Source organism: Cololabis saira, chromosome 17, assembly GCF_033807715.1.
Source record: "Cololabis saira isolate AMF1-May2022 chromosome 17, fColSai1.1, whole genome shotgun sequence".
NCBI classification, from domain to species: domain Eukaryota; kingdom Metazoa; phylum Chordata; class Actinopteri; order Beloniformes; family Belonidae; genus Cololabis; species Cololabis saira.
This window is the reverse complement of record NC_084603.1, coordinates 9,701,218-9,719,711: the sequence shown is the minus strand read 5'-3', so window position 1 is coordinate 9,719,711 and position 18,494 is coordinate 9,701,218. Positions and strand designations below refer to the sequence as shown.

General features: G+C 42.5%; 1 protein-coding gene across 3 annotated transcripts in view; it reads left to right on the top strand.

Annotated features, from left to right (window-relative positions):
• The window catches only part of arid4b (AT-rich interaction domain 4B), a 51,869-nt gene extending 33,621 nt beyond the window's left edge, over nt 1-18,248 (top strand). The window contains exons 11-24 of one of the 3 annotated variants that reach the window (XM_061746165.1): nt 96-244; nt 331-403; nt 499-593; nt 1,402-1,499; nt 1,733-1,931; nt 2,018-2,220; nt 5,290-5,472; nt 6,484-6,568; nt 7,252-7,387; nt 8,777-10,012; nt 10,119-10,229; nt 10,396-10,620; nt 15,772-15,918; nt 16,048-18,248. In XM_061746165.1, coding sequence (XP_061602149.1) covers nt 96-244; nt 331-403; nt 499-593; nt 1,402-1,499; nt 1,733-1,931; nt 2,018-2,220; nt 5,290-5,472; nt 6,484-6,568; nt 7,252-7,387; nt 8,777-10,012; nt 10,119-10,229; nt 10,396-10,620; nt 15,772-15,918; nt 16,048-16,196 — 3,089 coding nt within the window. In that variant the 3' untranslated portion in view covers nt 16,197-18,248. Of the gene's footprint in view, nt 1-95; nt 245-330; nt 404-498; nt 594-1,401; nt 1,500-1,732; nt 1,932-2,017; nt 2,221-5,289; nt 5,473-6,483; nt 6,569-7,251; nt 7,460-8,776; nt 10,013-10,118; nt 10,230-10,395; nt 10,621-15,771; nt 15,919-16,047 lie in introns of all 3 variants that reach the window. The other 2 variants (XM_061746164.1, XM_061746166.1) reach the window with 2 other exon arrangements.
• Nucleotides 18,249-18,494: the final 246 nt, after the last annotated feature.

Below are 18,494 nucleotides of genomic sequence, written 5' to 3'. Positions count from 1 at the left end.
TTTGTTATTATGTCCTGAACTGAAATAGGATATATGTGAGGGAATAATCTGTAGCTGTGGCTAATGTGTAATCATGTATTTTGTGTGCGTAACAGCGCTGGATGCAGCCCTTGAGTTCCAGCAGAAGCTGCTAATACCCGGCACATGGAAGACGGAGGTGAAAGAGGAGAGTTCCAGCAGCGAGGAGGATGATGACGATGAGGAAGAGGACCAAGAAGAAGATGCCAGCAGAGAAGAGGAGGAGGTAGATGTAGAACCATGCATATTCACTCGTTCCCACATCCTTCAAACAAAAGCATCCTCAGCCACTGTATGGCTCCCTGTGTGCAGGAGGAGGTGGAACCGTTCCCGGAGGAGAGGGAGAACTTTCTGCAGCAGCTCTACAAGTTCATGGAGGACAGGGGTGAGTGATACGGTGCAGAATAGACTGATGGGGAAGGAGTTTGTTTGGCTATTGGCTGTGTCTGTACCTGTAAACATTGTGTTTCACCTCTGCAGGAACGCCCATCAACAAGCGGCCCGTTCTCGGCTACAGGAACCTGAACCTGTTCAAGCTGTACAGGCTGGTACACAAACTAAGAGGCTTCGACAATGTGAGGACCACCTTCCCATTTCTCTCTGAGCGGTTTGATCACGCATGTTGCATTAGACCAGAGGTGTCTTCAGTATTCACATTCATTACTCAGGTAGAAGTATAGATACTAGAGTTTAAAAATACTCCTGTAGAAGTTGAAGTATCAACTCAAGTTTTTTACTCAAGTAAAAGTATAAAAGTACTGGTTTCAAAACTACTTAAAGTATAAAAGTAAAAGTAATGTAAGGGGGAAAAAAGCCATTAAGGACAAAAGCCATTGAAAATGAATGCATCTTAGTATAATGCAAATATATTAAAGAACCATATATGTGTACTATTGAACATTAACATGTGTTTCAGAGCAGGAGATATGATGATTAGTTGCCTATAAGTATTGTAATGGTGCAAAAAGTCAAACTTCAGAGGCATGATATCATTTATCCTAACCTTTATTGGAATGTACATCCAAGTTTAGTTGCAGGAATCTGAGGGAACGGATGTAAGAACAAAACTGGACAAGAACATCTGAAACAACCACAACCAAATTCACTCTATCCGGATGGAGCAATTTAACTGGATAGTTTTTTTTTTAAAGGCTGAAATGAAATAGAGTAACGAGGCTGTTTTTAAAATGTAAGGAGTAAAAAGTACAGATAATTGCGTGAAAATGTAAGGAGTAAAAGTAAAAAGTCGTCTGAAAAATAATTACTCCAGTGAAGTATAGATAACCAACATTCCTACTTAAGTAAGGTAACAAAGTATTTGTACTTCGTTAATTGACACCTCTGCATTAGACACTGATGACTGTGTCCAATGATCCCATGCAGATTGAAAGTGGCTCAGTTTGGAAGCAAGTCTATCAGGACCTGGGCATCCCTGTGCTCAACTCAGCGGCCGGCTACAACGTCAAGTGTGCTTACCGCAAGTATGTTCAGCTGCTGCCTCAACGTAAAGGGCTGCCTGTTTTCCCGCTCTTACGTGTGCTATCATTCCTTTTTCTCTTTACACTGGTCTTGACTTACTTTCATCAGTCTGTTTTGGTCCTACTACTTTAATCTAAAACGTTTGCTTAAATTAAGCTTTTATTTTCACATGATTTCACTCTTAGTCTTAGTTATTTCTTTATGTAGACATCTGAAGTTGGGAATGTTGTTGCAGGTATTTGTATGGATTTGAGGAATACTGCACGTCCACAGCCATCACCTTCAGGATGGACCTGCCCCTGAAGCAGGGTCCCAAGAGAGAAGTGAAATCTGAAGAGGAGGCAGGAGGGGCAAATCCTCCGTCATCCAGCTCAGAAGAGCAGAAAGCCCAGATGGATGGAGAACCTTGCTGTGCACATCCTGTAGTGTGCAAGGTGCATTTCTGCAAAAGCTCTTGGATTCAAATGTTTGTATCCCATCTTGTACTGGATATTTATCCAAAGCTTCCCTCCTACGACAGGATGAGAAACCTGAGTTGACCCGGAATAAGATGGAATCGGAGCCCTCAAGAACGGAGCGAAGCGACGGCGGGAACAGTGAAGATGACGAAGAGGACGGTCCCCTCAGGGGAGATGCAGACGAGGGCTCGTCCACCTCTCGCCTCGGGGGCGACGACATGAAGCCGGAGCATGATGACGAGCAGGAGAGCAAGGACAACTCGGGGTAGGTGGCGTGACGGGGCTGTCCCTCCTCGGCAGCGCTTCAAAAATACCCTCATGGAACAAACGCCAGCGTTATTATGCAGGGCTCTTGTACGCAAAGCCTATGTTAGACTATGTTAAAAACTCACGGCAAAATGACCTGATGTTGTCGCTTTTCTTTGTGCAAGCTACAAGAGCATTAGTAGATGAGTAGAAGTGATCCTTGTGACCTTAATGACACTAATACTCACAATCCACCTCGACCTGCTACCAGGGAGAGGAGAGCTCTCCTCTAACAAAGCTCCTACCTGCTGCCGTCTGTGCTATTATTATTTCTCGTGGCTTGGTCGGCATCAGCTGGCAGAGATATGTTAGAGCACCAAAGCCTGACTGCTACCTTTCACCTGGCCTGTCACACCGCGTGCTCTCTGTCTCTGTCTGTCTCTGTCGGGGTGAGCTTCCCTCACTCAGTGCACGTAACGTTTCTGTACTCTTCTCAATTTCTGCCCTCTCCACATCTCTGTTTCTTTCTCTTTCTCTTTCTCTCTCTCTCTCTCTGAACACTCCTCCTGTCATTTCTCTCATGTTTTTTGGCTTTTGGTGTTAAGCTTGATTAATGTTCCATGTGTGTGAATGTTGTCACCGAGGCATTAACACCCAGCTGTCAAATCGTGCTTCAGATGCTGTAACCCGTAGAGGAAACGGTGCCTTGTAGTGTTCTTAGCAAATTCCTGATTTTGTCCCTGTAGTTGCTTTTCCTCCTTTTTGTTTCGAGTCCACGGTGCCTGGTTGGGAACGCTGACCAGTTTAGTCCTGTGTTTGGTCAAGTCCAGAGGGGGCAGTTGTGTTTTAAAGTGGTTGGAGTTGCTTGAAATAGTGGTTGTTCTCATGTTTTCCTTGTTTAGAAAGTCAGAACATTTGCAGTTATCACAGCTGTTTTCTCTCTGGAGTCTGTGGCCTCAGTCACTCGACACGAGATCAGGCCGACTACCGTCCTACGTGGAGTCGTCCAACGGCTCACGCTTTCTTTGGCTCCGTCGGGATCACAGATTGTGCCGTAGTGTGCCGGCTCACAGATTCACGCTGCAGAAACCCACAGGCTGATCCGATCTAAGCTTTCCTGATCATATCACACCTGCTTGATGCTGACGACCTGTAATCTGGAAGGACCTGAAGTGTGTGCTGATCAGCCTTTCATTTCAGTAGAGGATCATGTGTGTAGCCGGTTCAAAGTGGTTTACTGTGAGATTAAATTGTAAACTTGTGTTCCTTTAATGAAGCGCTGCTCTACTGGGATAAAGCTGCTGCCCGAGCATTATCACCTTCTTTTATTAAGTCCAAGCAAATGCCTGATTATTTAAGTTCACAGTTTATCTGGACTTTTTTTTTTGTTTTTTTCTTCATTATTTCTCCTTTTTGTTTGTTATAATAAGCAGAGAGTAAAGTTGACTAATGAAGAAAATGGTAAATTTCCACATTTAAGAAGCAGGAACCCAAAACGTGTTTGGTATTTCATCTTAAGAGTAAATTACTTGACTTTAATGCAGTTAATTTGCCACTTGTTGCCATGTGACCAGATACAGTTATAAAGGCCAATGAAACGTAACATGGAGTCATGTTCTCCCCTGTTGTCTCGGGCTCCTGACGGATTCTCCAGCTCTTCACATCTTCTCCGTTGTGGGTTCTTGGTCCGTGTACTTCGCGGCCATCCGTTTTTTGTTTTGAAATGACAAAATAAAAATAGAGAAATAATCCAAAATAATCCGTTTCCCCTTTTTGTTTTGATAATAAAAAACGGAAAACAGAAAACGGATCGTTATCCATTATCCTTTTCTCTATTTCCTATTAGTTTCCAAGGATACTGAAAACAAGGATTGGACAAATGGGGGGATTGCACATGTGCAGTAATAAATGAAGAAAGTTGTTTCTGGTTCTTTTGTTGATCAGATTGAAAATTAACAGTTTTAGATTTTTTTAATGTTGAAACAGAAAATAAATCAAATATGAAACCTGGGAGTGAAACATGAGTTTAATCTGTAATCTGTCTTCACTCCGTCATGAAACTGCAGTGATGTTGTGACAGTCCGTTCAGCTGCAGCGTAAAAGAAAAAGCAGCGTCCAATCAATAACATGTACTGAACTCTAACATACTGCCCCTCCCCGTTGGAAGCGAATATGAAATAGAGAAAAGAGTTTTCCACTCGCTGTTTTAATTCCCAATTTCGATTTTCAAACACATCAATGAAATCGGATAATGGATAACGATCCGTTTTCCGTTTTTCATTTTTTATTATCAAAACAAAAAACGGGAAACTGATTATTTTGGATTATTTCTCTATTTTTATTTTGTCATTTCAAAACAAAAAACGGATGGCCGCGAAGTACACGGACCGTTCTTAGCAGACAGAAGGCTCTTGAGTAGCGAGCTGTGTGAATGGCTGCGCTGTCGCTGCTCTTTGCAGCAGCAAAACCAGACTGGATCCTGTGCTTCCTGTGAACATAGACCTGCTTTAGTTTCTGCTCTTGCCTGCAAAGTTGAGCTTTGCTGTGCTAACCCGCCCATGTGGCCCTTGCGCCTAAAACACTTACTGCACTGCCAGAATATCCTGCAGCTTCGACATCTGACTGTTTCCCACTAGCTCCTTGTTGTGGCTGCTTTGGTTCTCACAGTGTGTGCTTGTGTGTGAATGAGAATCCCAAGTGTCTCATGCGTGGATATAGTGTTAGATAGGCTAACGTTAGAGTTATTTCTCATGATCATTGAGGTTCCCCATGAAAGAATGTTTTATTTGCTTAAACGCTTCATGTGATGTGTTTTGACTGGCTTACTACTAATGATGCAGTTGTTTATCCTGCAGTTTGCCAGAGGCTACACTGGACTAGAGTTAAGGCAGGGCAACTATGGGAAGTTAATGTTTCTCTGTAGATAAAGGTGTAGTGTTGTTAACGGGACAGGGCAGACAAAGGTGGAGCATAATTCAATAGAAAACAGGCTTCTTAGCAGCAGGGTTGGATGGGTGCGGGGTGGGGCTTTGTGGTGTGCAAATGGGGCAGTCTAGGGCCAGGAAGTGCTGAACTGTTTTTCTTGCAGGGATGACAGCAGTCAGGAGGGGGAGGAAGGGGAGGAGTTTGAGTGTTACCCCCCGGGGATGAAGGTGCAGGTGAGGTATGGGCGAGGCCGCAATCTGAAGACGTACGAGGCCACTGTGAAAGAGGCAGACGTGGAGGGGGGAGAGGTGCTCTACCTGGTGCACTACTGTGGCTGGAACGTCAGGTAAGACAGGACCTGGGGAGAAATCACCTAACGCCTATATTCACCCTAAAAAACAAACAAAAAGAACTAATTATAAATGAACATCACTTAACTTGCAAATTCAGCTCAGGGGATCACTGCTACATGGTGTCCCTGCAACATCCTTTTCTCTCAATTCTGCTTCATCTCACCCATGGTCAGTACTCTGATTATGGAGAACACTGGGCCATCTAGTGGCAGAAACAGAACCCAACGTCTACGTGGATGACTCCACAGCTTCCTCACTCAGTTTTGACTTAATCCCCCCGTCTGTCTGTCCCCCGGCTGTCTGTCTCTCTTCAAAATCTACAGACAGGCTGATCTATTAATCTATTTTTGTAAACCAATCAGAGTTCTTGGGAGTGATCAACCAGTGGTTTTGGTTAATTTTTTTCCCAACAGTGTGATCTTTTGAATGTGAAACTTCCCTTTGGATCTGTGAAAGGCCAAGCAAATTGCTGCTACACTCACCTCTACCTCTCAACCCTCTCCCCCCTCCCCAGCGGGTCAGGGTTAATGCAGTGTTAAGAGGAGTGTTAGGGTGCCATGACACAGTGGTTAACTAGTGCAATCAGCATTTCATTGTCTCAGTGTTGTTGTGTGGTCCTTCCAGCACTCTGTTAAAGACAGTGAGATGTTCTCTGCATTGTGTCTTGTGTGTATGTGATGTTGTGAAACGTTTCATTTCCACTCATACAACCCAAGTAGCTCCCTCGGTACTGTTGGAACTGTTGAATATGATTTGTGTGGTGGTCGGTGTGAATATAGTTTCTTTCTCCATCGTTAAGGTTTGTCTATTTCCACATTCTATCATAGGATTTTCTACTTTTGCTGTTGAGGCTTTTTTGTGTCACAGCAACATGGTGGATTCAAACAGTAGAGGTGTCTGTGTGGTGGATGGTGTGAGAGAATAATTTTGGCTCCTTTTTCGATTACCATGCATGTTCAAAGTGTCTTGTCTTTGTACTTGATATTTTTGCCTTGTTTTTTTAGATATGATGAATGGATCAAAGCAGACAAGATTGTGCGCCCCGCCAATAAGAATGTACCAAAAATAAAGCACCGCAAAAAAATAAAGGTACGGCTTTCAGGTGTACTCACTGTTTATTTGTTTTAGGAGTAAAACTGTGGAACTCATTAGAAAATGACCTTAAACTGGCAAATTCAATAAAAGCATACAAGATATTATTCAAAGCAAAGGTAATGGACACATATACAGAAACACAATAAGCAAACAAAGAAGAATGCACACATGCATGAGATAAAATGACAACTTAAATTTGTTTTGCCAGTTTCCTTAGCATCTTTTCACTTTCTGTTTTCAGAGCTATCATTATTATTATTATTATCATATTATTGCTATTATTATTATTATTATTATTATTACTATTATTATTATCATCATCATCATTATTGTTATTATTATTATTATTATTATTATTATTATTATTATTATTACTATTATTATTATTATTATTACTATTATTATTATTTTGTGTAGACTCATGATACTTCATTTGTTTATTTTGTATATTCTATTCTGTTAAAAGGTGGGCAAGATAAGCTTTATGCTTCAAGCCCAGACCTTTTCGGTCAAATAATCACAATGTTGACCAGGGAAAAACCTGTGTTATCTTGTTTGTTGATTTTTGTTTGTGATTGACCGAAATAAATATTTACTACTAATACTACTACTACTGTTCAGCGCAAGCTTTTGTTTGGGTCACGTCACGTCAATCACTGACTGTTGAATTTCGACAGAACAAAGCTGAGAGGGAGCGAGACAGGTTGGAGAGGCTCAACGACAGAGACGTCCTCAGCCCCTCGTCCAACTCTAACCGAGTCCCCCGCTCCAAATGTGGCCTGAGTCAGGACGTCTTCTCCAAGATGGATGATGGTGAGGACAAAGGAGCTCAGCAGTCCCCCGTCAAGGCGATAGAAATCACTTCTATCCTCAATGGACTGCAAGGTAGCAACACCTGTAAACACGTAGTCCTCATACAAACTGTATTTTGTCTGTTGATTAGTCTGTTAGCGGCTTTTAGGGGCCTGCAGATAGCACTATTGGGTGAATGGGTAGATCTGTGTATATTTATGTACAGAAATGGGCAGCAAATTATAAATTATATATGTGTATGTATATTAGGGCTGTTCGATTAATCGATTTTAAATCGTAATCGCGATTATGTAATTAGAACGATGTTAAAACGTGAAAATCGTAAAATCGATTTTTCACTTTTTTTTTTTTTTTTTTTTTTTTTTTTTTTTTAACCTCGTCTGCACACATATTAATGATTGATACCATATTAATGATTGATGGAAATACCTCTCAATACCTGCGACAAGTGCCCCATGGGAGAGGCTCTTTAGTGTAGGAGGGGGCGTTGGAACATGCCACCGGTAGACCGGCTCGTATCAAATGTAATGAGTGACATTACACACCTCTACCTCCTTCATGGGTTGCATTATTATTTAGCATGCAAAGACCCAGTTTAGTTTAATTAGAACATGTCTTGTTTTATTTAATTGGAAATATAACTTACTGTATGTTTGCAAGTGCTGATTTGCTGATTTTTTTTTTTCAGAGATAAAACTTTATATTTTATTATATTTTTTAAAACTTTTTTTCAACTTATTTTAGAGTTTTGCACTTTATTCATTCATTTTTGGTTTAATAAGAGCAAAGTTTGCACTTAAAGCCCAATGGGGCAAATGTTCAATAAAAAACAGCATATTTGAAATCATTTCTTTGCCTTTTGTCAATTCACAAAGTAATCGTAATCGTAATCGAAAATCGGATTTTGAGAGAAAAAAAAATCGAGATTTTATTTTTGGGCAAAATCGAACAGCCCTAATGTATATGTATATATATACATAGTGTAAATAAGTATATTTATAGAAATATCTATATGGGCATATGTGTACAAATATATAGAAATATTCAACTACGTGTATGTATGTATGCATGCATGTATAAGTATGTGTGTGAGTATAATTACAGTTTAATATCTTTAATAATAATAATAATAACAATACTGTTACTTAGCAGTGTGAGTGCAGTGTGTGAATAATTATGTGCATGGGGGTAGGAATAAATAAGTTTACACTTCTTCCTACTCCTTTTTTGTCACATGTAAATCAAGTTATCAAGTTTTGAAGGATGAAATTCCTTGTTTTGTTTTGTTTTCTTAAACTTCTCATGAAGTGTTGTTTCTTCTTTTTTTTTACATGTACAAAAATAAAAAATAAAATAAACTAACAACCTCTCTGTCTTGCTCACTTTCAGCCTCGGAGATGTCCACGGAGGAAAGTGAGCACGAGGATGACGAGGGGGAGCATAACGAAGAAGATCCGCCGGGTTCCTGTGGCAGCCTGAGGAAAGGCACGCTGGAGTCCCCTCATATAGCAGAGCGCTGGGAGAGGGACGCCCCCCCCGAGGGGGCCAAACCCCCGTCAGTCTCAGGGAAGAGCCTGGACGCTCTGGGTGCAGAGGGCGCCGAGGCCGGGAAGCGCCGAGGCCAGCCGGAGTCGGAGGGAGAGGTGAACACCAGGAAGAGGAAGTCGGACAGTGCCGTTGAGAGGACCTCCAAGGGTCAGTCCAAAGCTAAGACAAGAAACACCAGGAGCGCCGACTGGTTACCGGGGGGTTCTCCCAGAAAACTGGAGGAGAGAGCCGCCGGTCCCGGAGAGGAAAGGGGCCTCGCCTCGTCCAGCAGCAGCTCGGATGACGAGAGTCCGGCACTGGCAGATTCCCAGGCGGGGGAAGTTGAGCGAAACCGGCCAAAGTCCAAGAGCTCGCCTTCCAAGAAGTACAACGGGATGAAAGAGAAGGCCAAGACTGGCAGACCGTCTGGCTTCTGGGAGATTCCTGAAAAGAGGAGCAAAGTGTCTGGGAATGCAGAGGAGAGGGCCGCCGTTCGCCCCAAAGGACAGAAGGACGTGTGGTCCAGCATCCAAGCCCAGTGGCCAAAGAAAACCCTGAAGGAGTTGTTCTCCGACTCGGACACGGAGGCTGCAAATTCCCCTCCTCCACCGGTACCCACGTGTCTGGAAGAGCCCGGCGGGGATCCGGACGCCGGGCCTGAGGATGAAGTCTCAGAAGAACAGATGGACAACGAGAAACTTCAGGAGTTTCCCAGCAGCGGCAGCAACTCCGTGCTCAACACCCCGCCGACGACGCCGGAGTCTCCCTCGGGTGGAGGCAGCGCCGTGGAGGACTCCGGTCAAGCACCGCCCGCCTCCCCGCCGCCCCCCGCGCCCCCCGCGCTGCCTTCAGAGCAGGATTCTGAAACCCTCCCGCCCGGCCCCACGCAGGAGGAGGTGGCGGGCGGACGCAGCGAGACAGACAGCAGCACGGTGGAGGTGGAGAGCCTGGGGGGGGAGCTCCAGGAGCTCCCACAGGACGAAGGGGCAGCTTCTCCCTCAAAGGTGTATGACGTCAGCCACTCCTGCAACAGCAGCAGCAGCTACAGCCTCGAGCTGAGCAGCGGCAGCCAGCAGGAGAACGAGCAGAAGTCCAAAGGTACAAACACCGGCAAATCTTCCAGTAATCCTGATTATTTGTTGTTTTAGGCATCACAAGTTGATGGTTCATTTCTCACTCTGCCGTTTCCTTCGTTCCTGTGTAGCGTCGGTGAGTCAGAAGCGGCAAAAGGAATCACAGACAGGTGGAGCTTCAAAGAAACACAAGCCAAACCGCAAGAGCCTCGGTGTGCCTCCCAAAAAAAATAGAAAAACAGGTGAGCACAGCTGGAACCGCCGATGCTTCACTCACGCTCTCATTTCAAAAGCCTGCAGTGCTTTTTATCAGCCACTCAATTTCATTTTCATTTTCATCTGTTTCTTGATGCCATGCTGCAGATTTGTCTGTTTGGTTTGATATTCATTTCGTCTTCTCCCCTGCAGCCAACAGCAGTGACAGTGAAGACCAGTCTGTCGTGGAAGGCACTGCCAAGCCGACTGCCTCAAAGAGCAGCCCCTCAGATCTGAAGGCTGCTGCTTCACCCAAGTGTCACGGGCGATCCCCCCCCTCCAGCCATAAGTACCACAAGCAGGGCGACACCGATCACACCCCCCACAGAGACAACCACGGAAGATCGCCCCGCGTGTACAAGTGGAGCTTCCAGATGTGTAAGTTCCCCCTCTGTTGTCGTTTAAATGGGAGTTTGATTGATTAACTCAGAGATAATAATAATAATCAAAGCTGCAAGCAGCGATGAACGGGCCCTCGCGCGTGCAATTTTCACCAATAAAGGTCAAGGACTCAAAACGAAGTCCGATGACACCACCCATGACTCTTTATGTCAAACCATTGAAAAGTTATGGCAGAAAGTAGGAACTATCAAATATGGACCAATCAGATGAAGGGGGGCGTGCGCTTTTTGGCGTCTCTCGTCGCCACCGTAACGCTTTTGACTGAGAAAAGTAATGCCCATCGTCGCAGGATAGAGACACACATTTTGATGTATAACACACCTGGGTGCACGTTACGGTTCGGGACGCATTTAACGGCCAAAGAAATGGCATAAATTGCGCCAAAATTACACGATTAATTCAAAATGGCCAACTTCCTGTTCGGTTTCAGCCATGGCGCCAAGAAACTTTTCTTTAAGTTGCGGCATGATACAGGTGTGCATGGATTTTCGTGCATGTACGTCAAACCGTATTGTGGGGCTTGAGACACAAAGTTTTCTAGGGGGCGCTGTTGAGCCATTAGGCCACGGCCATTAATGCAAACCATTAAATATATAATTTTTCGCCAGGCCTGGCTTGTGTGCAAAATTTGGTGACTTTTGGGGCACGTTTAGGGGGGCAAAAAGGCCCTCATTTCGTCGGAAAGGAAAAAAAAAAAAAAAAGAACGAGAACATCCCCTACAGATACGATACGGCCTTCGCACTGTAAGTGCTCGGGCTCTAAGAATGATAATCAATTTTATTTATAGAGCGCTTTTAAAAGATCTTAAAAGAACGCTTCACAGACACAAAGATAAAACATTGAGCTCAAGAAAATGAAAAATGAAAAACCACAGGATAAAAAGATAAGAGATAAAAGATAAGGTAAAGGATAAGAAACAAATCACACATTAAAAGCTGTTCTGAAGAGGTGAGTTTTGAGATGTGATTTGAAGGTGGGTAAGGGGGGCAGATATGGAACAGGCTCTGTCGCCCCAGGTCCGGTGTTTGGTTCTGAGTGGTGGAGACAGGAGGTCGGCATCGGAGGATCGGAGACTGGAGGGGGAGGACTTTGAAATGGATGCGTTGAGGGACAGGGAGCCAGTGGAGTCTCTGGAGGACTGGGGTTATGTGGTCACGGGAGCGGGTGTGAGTGAGCAGGCGAGCGGCAGAGTTTTGTGTATGTGTTGAAGTTTATTGAGGACCTTGGAGGACGAGCTGTAGAGAATGCTGTTGCAGTAGTCGAGTCTGGATGTGATGAAGGCATGGATGTGAGTTTCAGCAGCGGGGAAGGAGAGTGATGGGCGGAGATCGTGCAATGTTTTTCAGGTGGTGGAAGGAGAGGTTGTTGTCAAAGATGACTCCGAGGTTGCGGATGTGACTGGAGGGAGACAGAGTGGAGTTGTCGATGGTGAGACTGTATGGGCTCAAATTAATGCCATAAATATTTTGTATCTGTAAATAAACTTTGTATTTGTAGAAATATTTTGTGCCTGTGCAAAAAATATTTGTACTTTTAGAAATATTTTGTGCGTGTGAAAAAAATATTTGTACTTGTATAAATATTTTGTGCCTGTGAAAAAATATTTGTACTTGTAGAAATATTTTGTGCGTGTGCAAAAAATATTTGTACTTGCAAAAAATATTTGTACTTGTAGATACAAAGCTACAAACTTTTTTACAAAAGCTACAAACATCAAATTTTGTAGCTTTTGTAAAAAAGTTTGTAGTTTTGTAAAAGTTTGTAGCTTTTGTAAAAAAGCTTGTAGCTTTGTATCTACAAGTACAAATATTTTTTGCAAGTACAAATATTTTTTGCACACGCACAAAATATTTCTACAGTAAAGTACAAAGTTTATTTACAGATACAAAATATTTATGGCATTAATTTGAGTCCATAAGACTGAAGGTGTGGGCGGTGTTGTTGAGGGATTTGGGGCCGATGATGATTAAGTCTGATTTGTCACAGTTGAATTTGAGGAAGTTTGAAATGCATCCATGATTTTATTTCAATAAGGCAGTTGGTCAGGGTGGAGGGAGTTGCGGTGGTGATTGATGAAATGTTACGCTACCGTAGGACCTTCCTTCCTGCTGCTGTTAGACTTTACAATCGGCACTGTATATGTGTGTAGTTTTATTTCTCTATTCATAATATTGATAAAAGGTGAACAGTTTAATGTACAGTCCTGTTTTATTCTGTTCCATCTTATTAGTGCTCTTCATTTCTGCTCTTTGCGACTGGAAACCGCGCAAATGTCCCCTTATGGGACGAATAAACGTTATTTTATTCTACTGTTTTTGATGTGAAATCCAACCATTAGGGGTCTTGAAAAACATTTATTCATATAAAAATTGTGATTCTTTCTAAGAAATTATTAGAAAATAACGTTAATTCAACCCTCACTGCCGGTGGGGGGGCGGCCAGGAACTTTGGGCCTCGTGAAGACTAAAAACTGCTGTAGCCACGTCTCTGACCTACCTGACCTTTTAAAAGCTTATATTATTATATTATACATTGCAATTGATTTCTAAAAAAAATTAAGAGTAATATTTAATGAGAGATTACAGTTAATCTAATCTAACATTACAACGTTTGTAGTTTGTAGGTCATCGGTACAATGACCTACAGAAATCTAACACAGAGACTGGGACTCTTCCTGGATATTTCAAGCAACTCAAAAAAGATCTGGACAACTGCAAAAGACCGAACGCTTTACTGAACCAACACAACGGCATGTCTGAGAAGTCGAGTTTCAGAGCTCCAGGAGGAAGTTCGGAGGCTCCAGTCCAGATATTCCCAAACTGAACCTACTGTGGGACGAACTAATGCTGCTGAAGTACGGAAAAGGACAAGACAGCATCCAGGGAGAGATGGACCTGGAGAGGGGGACGTTGGAGAAGAAGCCGTCACGGGGCCTGACGTGGCCATCGCTGCAGGAGGTGACGACCAAGCTGCACAACGAGAAGAAAATGTTGGAGCAGAAAGAGAGAGAGTTGAAAGACGAGCAGAGAAAAGTTGCAGACAAGAACAGAGAGCTCCAGAAAGAGAAGGAACACCTAGCAGATCAGATAAATAAGATCCTGGAAGAGACTAGAAGAGAGATTGAAGAAGTCAAACGAGAAAGTGAGAAGGAGAAGATTGACTTGGTGGAGCAGAAAGAAAAACTGAAAATGGAGAAAAACAAACTGTCGGGGAGAAAAAGAAAGAACATCAGAAAGAAATGGAAATACTTAGAGAGGGAAAGATGGATTTGGAGAAGGAAATAAAACTCCTGGAATCAAAACAGAGAAAGCTGGATGAAGAGAGAACTGAGATGGAGAAAATGAGGAAGAGGATGAAAGAAAACAGTCAAGAACTACAGACGGAGAGCAGGAAGCTGCAGCAGGAGGTCAACATGTTGCAGGACAATCAGAAACAACTGGAAGAGGGTTGGGAAAAACTTGAACCGGGAAAAAACACAAACCCGGAACATCAAAAGAAAAATGGAGCGAGAACACAAAGAATTTGAGATGCAGAAGATGAAACTGCAGCAGGAGTTCACAAAGTTAGAGGACGACAAGAGACGCCTGGAAGAGGTTAGGGGAACCATGGAAATGGACGGATCCACGATACAAACGGATATACACTGGAAAAGAGTCCTGAAAGAGAGGAGGAAACTGCAGTGGCAGATGGAGAACTTGGAGGCAGACAGGAAACAACTAGAATATGAGAAGAGAGCCTTGAAAGTAGAGAAAACTATCATGGGTCAGTCCAAGGTAATCATGCAAGACGCCAAGAAAAAGATAAAAAAAAACAAGAAAACGTTGCAGTTGGAGTTCACAAACGCAGAAGAGCAGAAGATGAAAATGGAAGATTTGAGGATCCAACTTGAGAAAGCGTTGGTTGAACTGCAGAAGAAGAACAATGGAGAAGAAAAGAGTTAAGAATAACCAAAAACCTGCAGAACAACAACTCTTTTTCTCCTCTTTAAACCTTTTCTTCTTCCTTTCTGGGCAGCAATGTCTCTACAAGTGCAGCTGGCTCCGTGATCGCCAAATATTTGGGTTTTCATGTGTTTCATTTGTATAAGACTACGTCACATTCTGTCTGTTGTTTGTTGTTGTTGCTTCAATAAATGAACAAAGAAATCATTTCAAGTTCAGTTGTTCTGATACCAGTTTTTCTTGAGAAAAAGAAGATTTGTGAAAGAAGATTTGCCAAACATTGATATAATTTGTGTCACATTAAGAGCCACTAACCATTGCTGACACAAAAGTGATCTCATTTAACTTTATAATTATTAACAGTAAAACATATGTCATTCGTATTTTTTCATGTCTCCAATACAAAACAGCCGTGGCACTAAACTGCAGTACATTTTTAAACGATTCATTGACCCGTTAAAGGAGCACAGAGCTTCTGGCAAATGAGAAGAAAAATACATTCAGAGACACAAAAAAAAATAATGGCTGCAGTAAAATTATTAAACACCATAAAATGATTAATTCAAAAACACAAAGGCAGCACTCTAGTACAAGTAGATTAACCAAACAGTAATTTAACTCCTTTTTGAGTGAACGAAGTACATATTTGCATTCTTCCAGCTCTGATTACCCTCTTTATCATACCAGAACACATTATATGTCACATTTAACCACTGCAGATGCGAGAGTGACAGCTGCATATTTCAGCACGATTTCACAAGATGATCTTGTGGTTTTCTGGGTAAATGAATCCTGATGCTTCACCTCCTCGGTGTCCTGGAAAACTGCCACCCTGCTAACAGGACCTTGCTCCTCCAAAAACCTTTACCGCCAACTATGTGGTCATTATTGATTAATCGGACGATTTCGAGACGTGTATTTCTGACTGCACATCATTTTTTCCACATCTAACTAGAGTATGGAGCTCTCTCCTTTATCATTGCCAGTTATCTGTCACATAAAGCATTATGGGATACTTGCAAGTCCCAGGTCCATTAAAGTAAACCCGCACCCACGGGGAGCTGTAATTGACCTGTGACTTATGACACAGAACAGACGAGAACAGATGAGAGTATTGGGTGATCGTCTTTTTCTCTGTACTACAAAAGCTGACACCCCACAATGCACTGCTCTTATTCCCCTCAGCCGATCTGGAGAAGATGAACGGTCTGGAGAGGATTTCGTTTCTTCAGGAGAAGCTGCAAGACATCAGGAACCACTACCTCTCCCTAAAGTCTGAGGTGGCCTCTATCGACAGGCGACGAAAACGCATGAAAAAGAAGGAACGGGAGAGTAAGTCGCCTCCTTGCTTATACGTCACCGGGATTTATAGCTTTTAGTTTTTAGCCTGGTGAGTTGAAGACAGGAAGTTTCTACAGAAACCGATTTAACCCTGAACACTATTTTTGCTTTTTTCTGCAGACGCAGTGGCTGCTTCCTCCTCCTCCTCCTCGTCATCACCGTCCTCCAGCTCGTTGACGGCGGCCGTCATGCTGACCCTCGCCGACCCTCCGGTATCATCCTCGTCCTCCTCGTCTCAGAACTCTGGGGTGTCAGTCGAATGCAGGTGACAGAGCGAACCAACAAGGAGCCATCGCACTAAGCACTTAACCAGCAACCTGGGGTCACCGCCCCCATTTCCTGTCGACGGGACGGACGAGGCAACCCGCAGACTGTAACTACTGGGGCACAAAAACCAGACCAGAGACGGCAAGAAAAAGAAGCAAAAGAAAAGAAAAAAAAGCACTATTTTCTACTGACAACTGTTTTCTTGGCAAGCTAACGGCACTTAAGTGCACTTTTATGGAGATTGTGTACGGAGATGAAATTTTATCAAAACAAACGAGAAAAAAAATATCCAGATTTGTCTTTTGCTCTCTTCTTATTAGAACATTTCCAAGAATTGTTTTTGCAAGCAATAATTGTTTCCATTTGATAAAGTTGTATGGGATAATTTCCTGAGCAGACCCCCTCCCCCCCCCGGGATCGGCTCTCATCGCTCGACGCGGCCCGGTCCGCGTCACTGGAGGACCTCAGAGGAACACTGCCACATTGGCATTAAGGGCATACAATAGGTCGATTTGCCACGTTTCTCTGTCCACACTCATTCAAAATAAAAATAAAAAGTCTGTGTGGGGTTAAACCTAAAGTTGCTGGCATCACGTGCTCCTGCGCGTGTTTGCATATAAGTGGTGGTGGATTGTTATCAGTCCTCTCATAGCCTCAGCGGATGAATATGGAACGATACTGTAGTGCCTTTTTGTTCTTCCCCCAGGGGCACTTTGAGAAAGGAAAGCACTTTCTTTTTTGTTTTTTTCCTGATCCTCTTCTTAAATCAGAGGGTCAGCTGGAATAATGTGTCCCTTTATAAGGACTGAAGAATGCCGTATGGGTGAGCAGGCAGTGAAGGGCTACGTCTGACAGATAATGATGGATGTTTTAAAAAAAGAAAAGAAAACTGATTTGTAAAAGCAGAACTCCTATACTGGATCTCTTGTAATCTACTACTGAATACTCATCCAGCTTGGGTTGTACTGTTGAGTTCAGCAGTATGAAATGTGCAATGATGGGAGTGATGAAAGGTTGCATTACTTCAGTTCATCAGCCTTTTTGAAAGCCTGTCTGTTTTATACCACCATGTTTTCATCACTCATTTAAATCCCCAGTCCAATCATCTTCACTGAAGATGTACGCTCAAGTTAACTGTCATTAATTAAGTACTGATGAACACATGAAAAAACAAAAATCTTACATTTGCAGTGTTTCAAACAGCATGATTTCTTTTTAAATTAACTATATTTTTGCTTCATTTAATGAAGCAACGCATATTCTTTTGGCATAGTTTCCTGATTTTACTCACGATCACAAACTGGTTTGGTTCCGTTTCTTGTACTAAGACCAGAATAAAAGGTAGAGATATTGTAAATGTGCATTTATATCACAAAGTGGCGTACGTGTAAACGTTTCTGAAGACATCTCCAGTGTTTCCTTTGTATATAGATCTCCTACTGTATGATAACCTGAAGTTACGTTTTGTTCGGCACTTGTATGTAATTGTAATGCTTTTGTTATACATTTGTATATTGAGAAGTGTTTTGAGTCAAGCTATTTAATATCTTGCACTGTTAATAACATGTACTTTTCTGTACAGACAGTTTTATGGTTTTAACTGTAGTTTGAGTGTAAATACTGAGGGTTGCAGCATGTTTGTTTTCCCTTTGTCCTCTTTCTTGATTTCAGTTTACTCATGCTCTTTTATGTCCTCTTTCATCGATCTCTGTATTTTTGTTTTTTTCTATTTCCCTCTCTCCTTTTTTAAACTTTTCATGTTTGCTTTAGTTTGTACTCTCCTTTGTTTTTTCTCTAGAGTATGCTTGTTAGAGGAGAATGGTGGTTTTGGATGCAGCTTAACTGTTTTCTACCTTGTACATGGCCTGAAGCTAATGCTGTATGAAACTGTATATGGAAAACAGTCTGCGTCATAGATTAAGAGTAAGTAATGGAGCTTATTGGATAAATGGTCAATAGTATTTATTAGGCTCATCTGATGATGGTCATTGTGTAATTTATTGTAAAAATGTAAGCAAAGCAGAAGCCTCCATTTGAAATAAATGCCATAGTTTGTGAAGTACTCTGTGTCTCTTGCTATCAGTGGTGGAAAATCTATTTTACTCAAAAGCTGCACTTCTCTGGGACTTTTAGATCATTTTTCATCCCTCGAGTATTCCCAAGTCATTGACCTCAATATCAGAGGTATTTTTGTCTTTTCATACGTACCCAGTGCTTACTTTATTTACTTTATTTTGTAGATTGCGTCTGTCTTTAGAGAGTTTGACAAACTTCTAAACTACCACATTATATAAAAATGT